This window comes from Macaca mulatta, chromosome 17 (genome assembly GCF_049350105.2).
Source record: "Macaca mulatta isolate MMU2019108-1 chromosome 17, T2T-MMU8v2.0, whole genome shotgun sequence".
Lineage (NCBI taxonomy): Eukaryota > Metazoa > Chordata > Mammalia > Primates > Cercopithecidae > Macaca > Macaca mulatta.
Genome location: NC_133422.1, coordinates 68,452,263 through 68,464,316, shown reverse-complemented (window position 1 = coordinate 68,464,316; position 12,054 = coordinate 68,452,263). Strand labels below are relative to the sequence as shown.

The 12,054-nt window shown below is 39.0% G+C and overlaps 1 protein-coding gene across 1 annotated transcript in view; it reads left to right on the top strand.

Annotated features, from left to right (window-relative positions):
• Positions 1-11,510, top strand: part of KLF12 (KLF transcription factor 12) — a gene marked incomplete at its 5' end in the record, with an annotated part of 257,074 nt that extends 245,564 nt beyond the window's left edge. Inside the window, 1 exon segment of the mRNA NM_001258129.1 lies at positions 3,396-11,510. Coding sequence (NP_001245058.1) covers positions 3,396-3,577 — 182 coding nt within the window.
• Positions 11,511-12,054: the final 544 nt, after the last annotated feature.

Below are 12,054 nucleotides of genomic sequence, written 5' to 3'. Positions count from 1 at the left end.
CATTTCCTGTTGCCCAGAAATCAATTTGAAGTTTTTGAAATATCATGTGTGTTTATTACTGAGAGGACTGTTAGAATTTGAATCAGGGATCCTAATTTGAGATTAAGTGATTGAACTGTAACTAAAACATTCCCTCACCTACCCATTTCAAACTCCCAATGTGTAATATATAACCCCGGTTCAACAAGCTAACATATTCATGAAGCTTACCAAAAGCAGAGATGGCCATCTCTTATAATCAGGGGTTGGCAAACCCTTTCCATAGAGGACTGGATAGTAAAGGTCTTAGGCATTGAAGACCGTACATTATATGTTGCAACTACTCAACTCTTCCATCTCTAGAAAACAGCCAGAATGATGTGTAAATAAATAAATGTGGCTGTGCTCTGATAAAAACTTATTTATGGACACTAAAATTTAAATTGTATATAATTTTTATGCATAAAATATTCCAATTGTTTTTTCAATCTTTAAAATTGTAAAAGTGCAGACCACAGCTTACTAACCCCTGCTCTAGATTTTCAAGTGGAAAGGGCATAACTACCATTATTAAATAGCCAACATGAAAATAAAAGTATGGTATCATTTTAAGGAAAAAACTGGAGAATTTTAAGTGACTAAATTGGAAGTACAAAAAAAGCTAGACAGTACCTGAGGTATAAATCGTCTCTACCTTGGTACCAGCCTCTCACATCCTTGTTAAGATGAGCCTGGAAATTCTTGTCTACCGCCCCTCCCCAGGTGCACCCCTGTTACAGAGCCCCTTCCTCTACTATCTGGAATGTCCAGGGCAGGATCCAGCAGCTTATCTTTTCTTTTCTTTCCCCCTCCCCTCCTCCTTCCCCTTCCGCTTTCCTCTCTCTTTTCTGTCTTCCCTCTCTTTCTTTCTTTCTTTCGGGGTTGTACTCTGCCACCCAGACTGGAGGGCAGTAACAGAGTCATAGCTCACTGTGGCCTGGACTCAAGCAATTCTTCTGCCTCAGCCTCCCCAGTAGCTGGAACTACAGGTACATGCCACTGAACCTGGCTTATTAAAAAAATAAATAAATTTCTGTAGAGACAGGATGTCACTTTGTTGCCCAGGCTGATCTTGAACTCCTGGCCTGAAGTGATTCACCCACCTCAGCCTCCCAAAGTGCTGGGATTACTGCCGTAAACAACCACGCCCAGCCAGTTTATCTAATCCCATGTGCCACTTCCTGACCCAGAGAGAAACACATCCTCCTACTACACAACTGAGCAATGCTCATCTCCAGTGAAGATGAAATTTTATTGTTTTCTTTCTAGGCCTTCCACTCTCTCTAGCTGGTTCCATAGCAACACAGGAAATAGCTAAGAAATGGCTGTCAGTGACCAACATAGAACTAGCTCAGCTCAGTGTACCAAAGATGGATGTATTTTTGAAAAGATGAATTATATCTAGGTCAGCTTATTAGAATCCATGCTCATAGTATAAATTTCAAAAACATGTAGACATGACATGTAACACATAAAAGCATGTAGGTAATAATACATACTATATAGTAGACCTCCAATCTTTTTAAGTTAGGAGTTTTGCCGATTTTTGTTTAATTTCTGTCAAACTTTGGTCGGTACACATATGCAAATACAGTTTTGTCTCCATGGGACAACCACAGTGAATCAGAAGTTGAGGTTTGGTGTCAATCCAGGCAGTAGGCTTTTTCTTAAAAGGAGCCCTTTCAGAAAAACCTAGAGCAACCTGGGGCCACAATTAGTGCATCAGTATTTCTAGATTTAACAGGCCTGAACTATTCACTCTCTTCTGAAAGGGCTGCTTGATCCTGTAAGAATCCACATAGACAGCATTGATTTAACAGTTGAATGAAAAATGTTGGGTCCAGTTTGGTCTAGTTTTCCCACGTAGGCATTACCTGCACATCTCATTTACAAGGTCCTATAGTTTCCCGTATATGTTCCTATGTGTGTGTATTTGTGTGTGTATGTTGCAGTTTTATTAACACATTCAAGTACTTGCTTGGCAGCTATTCTAGGCTCCCGCGATAGTGAAATAGTGGAGGCAGAGTAGTCCCAGATCTCCAAGTATTCGGAAACTGGTAGAGAAGGGCACCTAAATGAAATCTTTATGGTATATTGTGATAGGTGATGTCATAGAAATAGGAAGTGAATAATTTCAGAGTACCTAGTGTCACCTAAGAAAGTGACACTAACTCTGTCTGAGGATGTGACAACATTTAGATGGGGTAAGAATTATCCATTCCACTGTAAAATAGTGAAAAGCACTGGATTGAGAGCCATGCAATCTTTGTACTGACTTTGAGTAATGTTACTACCTTAAGCCTCAGTTTTCTCATCTGTAAAGTGGTGTCAACAATACTCACTTTGTAGCTTCATGCATGGGGAACAGCAGATAGCTCCTTCCCTATCTTAGACTCTTTTCACCAGAGGCCATGTGTGGCCAAGAAGCACATTGTAGACAGTTGGGTGTAAGGGGCAGAAGAGATCAGTGTTTGTGGGGTCGCATGGGGACAGGCCTCCCATTCTGAATGAGAGCCAGGAAAACAGCACACCTGGGTCAACTATTGTCCCACTCCCACTGGGAGCTCATTTGGACAATGGCTAGTGTATCTTTTCCCAGCACAGCCTTTGCATATTTTACTGTCCTTACAAGTTGACTGAGGGACCCGGTCAAATTACATACTTATTCAGACAGCTTTTCTCTGTGAATTTTAGCTCTAGGACCAACGTGATGATTTCTCAGGGCTTACCCTGATTCTTAAGTCCTGAAAAATGTATTTAAACTTTACTCTATTAAGACATCTAGGATTTTCCCCCAAAGAACAAGCAAAAAGTAGGTGTCTATGAGCAATATGTGCTTAATACCTGGTATCTGGGGGTAGTAGAGTACATTATTGTTCAGTAAAATTTTGTGTACATTCTTGGACATTGTGTTTTAAAATTGCCTTAAGCCATCTAAGTGATATACAGTTGTTGGAGGGAAGAGTGGTGGGGGGATGTTGAAACAAAGCATAACTGATTGACCGTAAGAATTCTTTGTGACTTTCAGCCTTAAAATTAAATCAAACTGGGTAAAGCTTTAATGATTTCTTTTTAGTCTACTAGTGGTGATATATCCAGTGGCAGTTAATCCATGCCTTTTGATATGTTGATGGCAAAGTCATAAAGGAGGACACCAGTGTTAACTAGCTTGCCAGGTGTCACAGCAGGCAAGACGAGGTTGAAACCCTCACCTGTCTGACCCAGCCCGCTGGTGGGATGGTAAGGTTTCCCGACAAAGATTTACCAACTGAAAAATTCATTGAGAACACAAGTTTGCCAAAATCGAGTACCGGCCTGGTTATTATGGTAAAGGGATGGATGGAGCACCAAAGCTTGTGTTCCTTTGTTTCTTCCAGGAGAGAAACCCTACAAGTGTACCTGGGAAGGCTGCACCTGGAAGTTCGCTCGTTCGGATGAACTGACAAGGCATTACCGCAAACACACGGGAGTGAAGCCATTCAAGTGCGCGGACTGTGATCGCAGCTTTTCCCGGTCAGATCATTTGGCCCTGCACCGCCGGAGGCATATGCTGGTGTGAGGAATGCTACCTGTCCAGCTGAGCGTAAGAGCTGGATCTCTTAGCGGCACCCAATTCAGCAGGGCTGAATCCCCTTCACAGTGTTAACACAAAAGGGCATCACCATCCCACGATGTCTGAAACCAGAGGAGGAAAAAGAAGGCACACTTCTTTTGGTCTGAAGGTAACCCCCATCCTGACTACACGAGAACCGTCTTTACGCGGGCCTGGGAGCTCAGTGACATAAATGTTGAAGAGACAGGCATTGTTTTCCGTGCTGTGTCCTCTGCCATTTAAAGATGTTTGTAGCTTGTACATTTTCTGAGCTGTCAGACATTTTGTTATTGATACCTTAAAGGTCACCTACCACAAATTGATGGCTAGAGCAAGACCTTTTAAATTTGGATGAATCTCCCGTCATCCCACCCCTTAACCCCTTTTTACAGAAATTTTAGTTACGATCTGAGTAAGCTAGAACACACATCCAATCTGTTACCAGCAAGCAGCATGAAAGTAGAAACGAAGAAGCAGATGGAGAGGTCCCATTACCTGCAAAGAAAGGGCACTCAGGCAGCCCTTTGCAATCGCGATGGCGGCCACTAGATATCACTCGCAACTTGTCATTCTGCCATGCCCTGAAGAAAACCAACATTGAATCTTTCATTTGTTTGTCGTTGATTGTTTTTGTTTTGTTTTGATTCTGTTTTGTTCATCTGTTCGAGCAGAGGGGCAGTTGAAGTCTCGTCCCGGTCTCTGCCCTGGCATGGACTGGCACAGAGGTGTTCTGTAGTTGAATAGGAAGAGCCTGTCTAAAAAACTACTGCCCCACTTCAAATTGCAGTGTTCTGTCACCTAGGCATCATCTCTTCCTGCCCCTAGTATTGGATTACAAGGAACCAGGGGGAAAAAAACTTCCTTAGACACACTGGCACCAAGGTAAGAGGTGGGGCTGCCCAGGCAAAGTCAGTGAACATGAAAAATCAGACAAAGCAGAGATGGAAATAATGCGCCTCTTGAGGAGAAAAGCAATAATGAATAAAAGGACTTTCCTACAATAACTTCACTGAGGACTCACGTTACCAATTTTCATACTTACTAAAGGGATTGTAAAAAACACCCCAGCATTTTAGATGTCTTGGTTCCATTTACAGCACTGAGGTAATCTTTCTGCTGTTTGTTGTCCAGCTTGGTTGAGTACCACAATTAAAGATTATGCTCCCCTTTTCTTGTTTGAAAACAGTTATTTGGTGACTAGAAAGGCAAGGGAGGCATAGCCGGGAATTAACTCTTCGGTTAATGGGTCAGTTCTCCTTGGAACTGAATCAGTGGACAGAGAATGCTTCCCATAGAAAGCCCGACATGGTGCTAGTTTCCTCTCTTGGAGAGCCAAGGATAAGTGACTCTCCAATAGGTTCTTCTATACAGATTTCATTTTCTAAACTGTATCAGGACCCAGGTGTCCTGCATTGGCATCTGCAGGGATATTGAACCCACTCATCCTGTGCAGAGGATGAGAGGAAGGTGTTAGTTCCATCAGCCCCTAAAATTATGAACCTTTTTGCAACTAGCAAAATACACAGTAAACAAGCAATACATCACCAACAAGCATTCTTTCAGAAAAATTACCATATTGTGTCCCCACTACAAGCTGGGCTTTTTTCCAGCTTTCTGTGGCTGAGGGGCTTGGTGAGATTTTTGTTGTTGTTATTGTTGTTGTTGCTAGAATTTTTTATAGCTTAGATATAAAAGGTCTCCAACAAAGACCTTTGCAATATATTTTAATTATAAACACTTGATTTTGGGAATTGCACATATTAACCTCACAATATTACTAGCTCATTTTTAAATGTCTGGACATTCTGAAATAATTTCCGGTTACAGAATTATCCTTTTTAGGATCATCTTCTAATTCAGATAATCTTATTCTGATGAAGCGAGAACTATGAACATTGAAACAAGGACAATTTGTGTTGGATGGTATTCAAAGGAATTTTTTAAAACATTAAGCAACAGTGTAATGATTTTCAGGTCAAATTATGGCTTCACAAATATGTGCTCTATATTGTCTGCCAGGTCTCAAAAATTCATCAGGCAATTTCCCTCCAACAAGGGCTGCAGTTCTAGTGATAAATAGCATCTTGAGCTACACAATCTACTACTCATCAACCAGTGGGTTTTTTACCACCTGGAAAGTTTTTTTTGTACTATATGCAACTCCTACTTCACATTGCCTGTGACCATTCAGAATAGAAAAAGGTCTCTTGATGCATCCCAGCGCTGGTTACTAGTCAGTGACAGAGAACACAGAGAGGGATAAACACAGCCATGAATCCCCTGGCACTAGTACCAGCACCTAGTTGGCAAGTAGTCGGTGCATCCCTCAAGGGAAGTGTAGATTTGCATTTAGTCCTGCTTGCTCTCATAAAAAAAGCCAGTTCTTTTCTCTGCTGAAAGATGTCTTGAGAGTATTACAGGTAGACTTGGTTTTTAGAATTCATAAAACTGACAGGCAGGGTAAGCTTCCTGAGTGACAGCTTGGTTTAAATTTAGCACAGAACTAAATGAGTTGCACTTTTCTAATAACATAGGATGGATTTGGGGAAGGGAACATTTTTCCTTATCCTCTGAAAGTGGAAACCAGACTGAGATGGTAAGTTAACTGATAAAACCTGTCAGCATTCCATCATTTTCACCTTTTGACATATCAGTACTTCTAAGAAGGGATCTAAGCACAATTAAGTGAATGAGTCCCTGGTCTAGCCTCAGGAACTAAAACTTCTTTGGGGCTTGTCTTGAGATATGGCAAATTCTCTAAAAGTATTTCCCCATGGAAAGGAAAAAGTGGTTTGGGACAGAAAGAAATGGAATGTCTTCAGTCATAGAAAAGCCTCCATTTCATCTCATGTCCATTTCTAGCCTCTTTCAAAAAGCACAGTGCATCGTGAGCAACAGAAAAGCAGTAGAATCCTAAAGGACTTATCAGTTGTTCCATAACTAGAAGCATTCTTTGATTTTAAATTTGAAGCTGTTCAGTTTGCAGCTGGGGATATGTGCACGGTTGGGAACTTATACACATAGAGCCGTTAACAGCTTAAGCAGCTGCAGTAGACCTGATTTTCTGTTTGCAGTATAGGGATTGATTTCAAGGGAGTTACAGTATTTGAAAAGTTATGACGTTCAGCCTTTGAGGTTTGAAGAATCCCTTTTCCTGCTCTGATCTTAAGTTGTTTGGAAAAAGATTCATGCTTCTGCATCCACCTCTGCCCTCATTCTGTCAATTGTGTGTGGACTCTGAGAAGCCTGCTTGATAACTTGTCTTAAGTTCTATTAAGGCAGTTAGACTGAGATTTCTAATGACTTTACCATAAAGATTATACTTCTGCCTGGCATCATTTCTCCAAAACACTATAGGACATTTGTTTTCAAAAGCAGTTGAGTAACAGCAACATAAACCACACTTTTTAAAAAAATGAGCACTTTTCATTCACTTGAAAGCTTAAGTGGGCAAAAGGAGGAAGATTGTCAGGAGAAGAACTTACAAAATGCTACAGTGTTTACAAATGCCAGTTCCAGGTGATTAAAGAGGCCATTTTCATTATGGTTCAAATTTGGAATAGTTTATGCAAAGATTGCGTTCATTTTTTACAATTCTTTTTAACTTTAAATTGCCATTTGTGTTTTAAACATAATTCTGCACTTTGAAATCAGTTCATTAGAATGATAACATTTATATGGATAAAGATGCAGTATTCCTTATTCTGTACTTGATTTATTATACTTACCAAAGCTGCGACTGAATAAATCTGGTGAGGTGAGGCCTTCAAATGTATTAATACGCCTTTGTTATGTTGTTATGACTGCTTAGAAATGTAGCCATGATGTTGTTCTAACGGTGTCTTAACATTTATAGTGAGGATTGACAGAAATTAAGCAGTGTTAAGAAAACCAGCATCCATGTTACAGTCTGCGTATAAGGGACTGAATGTGAGGTAACTCTTAGGAATCATAATAGGCCCAGAAAGCCTTAATATTCATAGTTCATAATCCAGTCTCAGATTTTGCTCTTCAGTGTTGCCTGTAAACTTAGCAGGTAAATGTATTCTAGTAGAAAACATCACTGGCCAAATCTCTCCCTTTAGTTTTTCTGAGGTAGTGCATCCCATTAAAAAAGTCTCTTCAGTTTGTTTTGGCTTTAGTTTAGAAAGGGGTTTGGTAAGTCATGTCTTCCGTATGACGTTTCTACTCATCCCCACACTGCCTTCCACTTAACCTGTACAGACAGCGCCAACACATGCACATGTGTGTACGCAACTGTATATGCAGCAGCCAGTGGGCTAACAAATATCAACAAAGAACTTTTTTAAAAAGAATTTGTAATAATCCATGCTGTCTAGAAATGTGAGTTACTTACCTTATTAGGAAACCGGCTTATAATACTGTATATGACTCTGCCTGCATTTTATAGTTAAGAAATGTACATAAAAATTGCTATATTTTCACAGTTTCATTATAGAGTAATGTCTGTTTAGTAACCCATGTCCATTGATACTTTAAATATGCTAATTACTGAGCAATTGCAATAGAAATCCAGATTTTCATAAGAAAATGAAATAGAAGGATACTGCATCTTTAAAAAATAGAGTGAAGATATTTTACTGTATTCGTAACATATGTGATAGTGGAAAAAGTATTTTCAAACTCACAAATTTTACAGAGGTTGTAAATAGTTTGATGAAGTATGTTGGGAAAAAGAGCTTCTAGTTTTCATCACAATAAAAAGAAAAATCTTGTTCAGATATGCCTTGTATATCTTACACACAGTGAGCAATATTGCCGTGGGAACTCTGTCCAACTTTGTCAGAGCATGTTCTTCGTGTTCTGTTCAAAATAGAGTGGCCACTTGTCATGGTTTAGCCAGGATGGTTTAAAATATAATGAAGTCATTTTAAGTTGCAGACAACCGATTCCAAACTAGTAATGTCTTTTCCTGAAAAGGACAAAACAGCTGCACAGGATTTTGCTTGTACTAAAGAGAAGCATCTTACAGTTGTTCTCTTTTCTAAGTTATCTCCCTCCTCAATAGAGTGGTTCTTGATGAAACAATCATACAGGTGTTTATTCTTGTTTTATTCCAGGGAGACTGCTTTTAGGTATAACTACATGTTGACAAGATTAAGTGCTATGGATATGGCCACATGTTAAATGAATCTATACTCGCAATAGAAGTAAGCTAATGCCCATTTTCAGAAATAAATTAAATGCTGAAAGTGCCTGTCAGTAAACATTATGACCAATGAGATATTCCTATACTTTTACACAGCAATAATTCTTAATAAGACTGGGTTTTTTCCTGCACATGTGAATGCACACACACATACACACACACACAGAGAGAGTAAATACATGCACATAGTAAATCAAATCTGTTCACATGCCCACAAAAAAAGCATTTATATCTTTCAAATATACTTAATCTTGTTTACATTAACATTTCTTAATTTGATCTTTCTAACTTGCAGAATATAAGAACACAAATCTGAACATTAAATTTATCTTCAATGAACACTATTGCATATGGTAGTTAAAATTTCTGGATAAAAAGTTGACTGTCATTTGCCCCAAACTTATGAAACAGTATGTATGATTCAAAAAGTTTTGCTCAGTTAAAAACACCAATTTATTTAGAGCAAAAGACTGAAGGATATTTGTTTGCTTGTTCATTTTATCCAATCATACCAAACGCACAAATTCATCTTTACATTTCTTCATTCCCCTTTCCCCTAATATTTTCTATTATCATCTAAGAATCATTTTGGAAGGAATATTGGCAGAATCATTTCTCACCAAAAAGTCTGTTGAAGTACTACTGACACTTAGTAAGCCTAGCCTTTAACCAATTTTGAAGTTAGTCCTAAAAATTACCAGATATACATTCAGAAGCTCACAGGTTTCTTTCCTGTAATTACTGTACTGCTAAAAGTGGAGTCATGGATAGAAATATGCAATGAGACTCATGTGAATAGACCATGAACCCTGGAAATTCTCCAACCCCGCCATCTCAGAGCACAAATTCACCCAAACAAGCTACTGAGGCTATCAGTAAAATTATACTCATGGAGAGTCACACATCGGGTAAGGGCAATTTTAAAAGTAGGACTGTGATTAAACATTCAGGCTTTAGACTTCCACGATGAACTCAGACCACAGGCCTCAAAAAACATCCACTGTTTTCTCCTCCCAATGTTAGAAAGAAGAGGGAGAAGGAAATGTACCAGGATGAGGGGGTAAAATAACCAATTGAGTGTCAAAGGAAAGCTGCCGGGTTCCTTAATCTCACTGAAGTCAAGTCTTCTGACTGGGCTTCTTTCCATGTGTTGTCTGAAAAAAACTGAAGTACCGTGAAAGGTTACACATTCAGCAAACGATGAAAATAATAGCTATTCTTTATTAAACACTATGTGCCAAGCGATAGGCTAGGCAATTTTTAGATACGTTATCTCCAACCTGTACAACATTTCTACACTTTATGCATGGGAAACGAAGGCATGGGAAGTGTGGCTTAGTTGTTTGTGGATGGAGAAATAGTAAATGGCAGAGTAGGAAAGTGAAACCGTCTGTCTGTGACCTGGAGGTCTGCCTGTGTCTTTTCCACTCCACCACACTGCGCGTGGGTTTCCCGAAACCACCTTCCCAGATTCCTGACTCTCAGTAATTTTATTACGGACAACATGCATGAGTAGTCATCATATTTTTCAAGTGAAATATCGGGACATGATACAACACATGACTTAACAATGGTACTGAATATTTGAAATCAGGCCTCTCCTGGAAAGTCATGCATGAAGGATCATTACAAACAAACAATAGCAACCAGTTGTCTCCCTGAACTTGTCATTTTTCTCATAAATGTCTGGCCTGGAGCTCCAAAATCATTCAAATACTTAGTAGCATTTTAGCCTGAGTACACTTTCTCAGTTCCTCAACTCTTTGTATGCCTTTCCACCAATATAGACATTCTAGAATCTGCTTCAGATGCATTTGAAATTTTCACCCCCATGCAACTAGTTATTAATATCAGAGCCCACTCTTGCAGTTGGTAATGGGGTGGCAATCAAACATGCAGATTATGATAAAGGAGAGATAATGGATAATTCTTTTTCAGAGTTCTCACTTAACAGCTCTGCGTTGGAATGTTTTAAATAGTCTTATAAATAATTTGTTTATAGTATTGTTGTTAGTTTAATTGAATTTTATGTAAGAAGCTGTCCAACATCAGAGAAATGAAATTCCTCGCACTTTTCTGTGTAGAACAAGGTCTCTGACAGTATTGATTCATGGAAGTACTAATGGACTTAGAAAACATTAAGAGAATGTCATTTCTCATAGTGTTTCTGTTTCTGAAAATGAATCTCCTGAATTATGATCTTTCTCCCTGTTACTTGGCTGGGGAAAGAGATAAAAGTTGTATAAACAAATTCTCTTCCATGCTCAGAGCAAGTGTTCCATGTGCACAACCTGCTGCAGACTGGGGCTCTTCTCAGTTAATTGGGTTTCACAAGCAATAATTTCTCCACAACAAAAACCACAGCTTGAAGTGAATTGAAAAGAGATGAATAGTGGAAACAGTCGCCTCAGTACTTTTTCTTTCTGGATTTCATCTCTAGAAATTTGAAGTGTTTAAGACAAGAGTCCACCCTTTGTGCAAGGCAAGAACCAATGAATGGACTCCTTGTGTGAATTATTGCGTCTTCTTCCAAAGCAGGTTCACCAAGACTTTCACAGAGATTCATTTTTGTTGAGAAGTAAGGGTCAATAGGAGGATAGAATTTGGATCCAAATCTAGTGATAAAAGTGTCCAAGCAATCAAAAAGTAAGATATTCTAGGGACATGCCAACATCTTCCCTTTCTGCTAATTTCATGCTCCAAAGATATGGCAAAAAAAAAAAAAAAAAAAAATGTGTTCTAGTTTTCCCATGGCAGAATTTTGTAATTACATCCAGACTATAGTGTATATTTTTTTCCTCAAACTTTATTGCATTGGATGGATATTGTTGAACTGGGGCACTGGTGCCTATATTCAAGGCTCTTTCCTATCGACGTGTCTGTCCACGATTTGTTGTGTTTAAAACTTCATTTTGAAAAATCACTGTCCCCCTGTGGGATAGTGACTGTATTGTTTTGTTCATGTCTTTGTGGGACACATTGCATCACATGGCAAACCAACTCTCTGTGGATGTGAGATAAGTACTTATAAAACCAGCTTGAAAACATCGTCTTATGTATTATGTCATCCTGCATCATAATGCAATTATGTGTATCATAACATGCTCATTTAAAAAAAGAGAAACCAGCAAATTCATGTTTGTCCATAGAAGAATGTACTCAGAACTTTGTGTTGTGAAATGATGAGAACAGACCACCTTTAAGATACCCACCTGCCACTTAAAATGACTTAGTTATAATTAGTAGTAGTCTAGACGTTGTTCTTGGTGTGTGG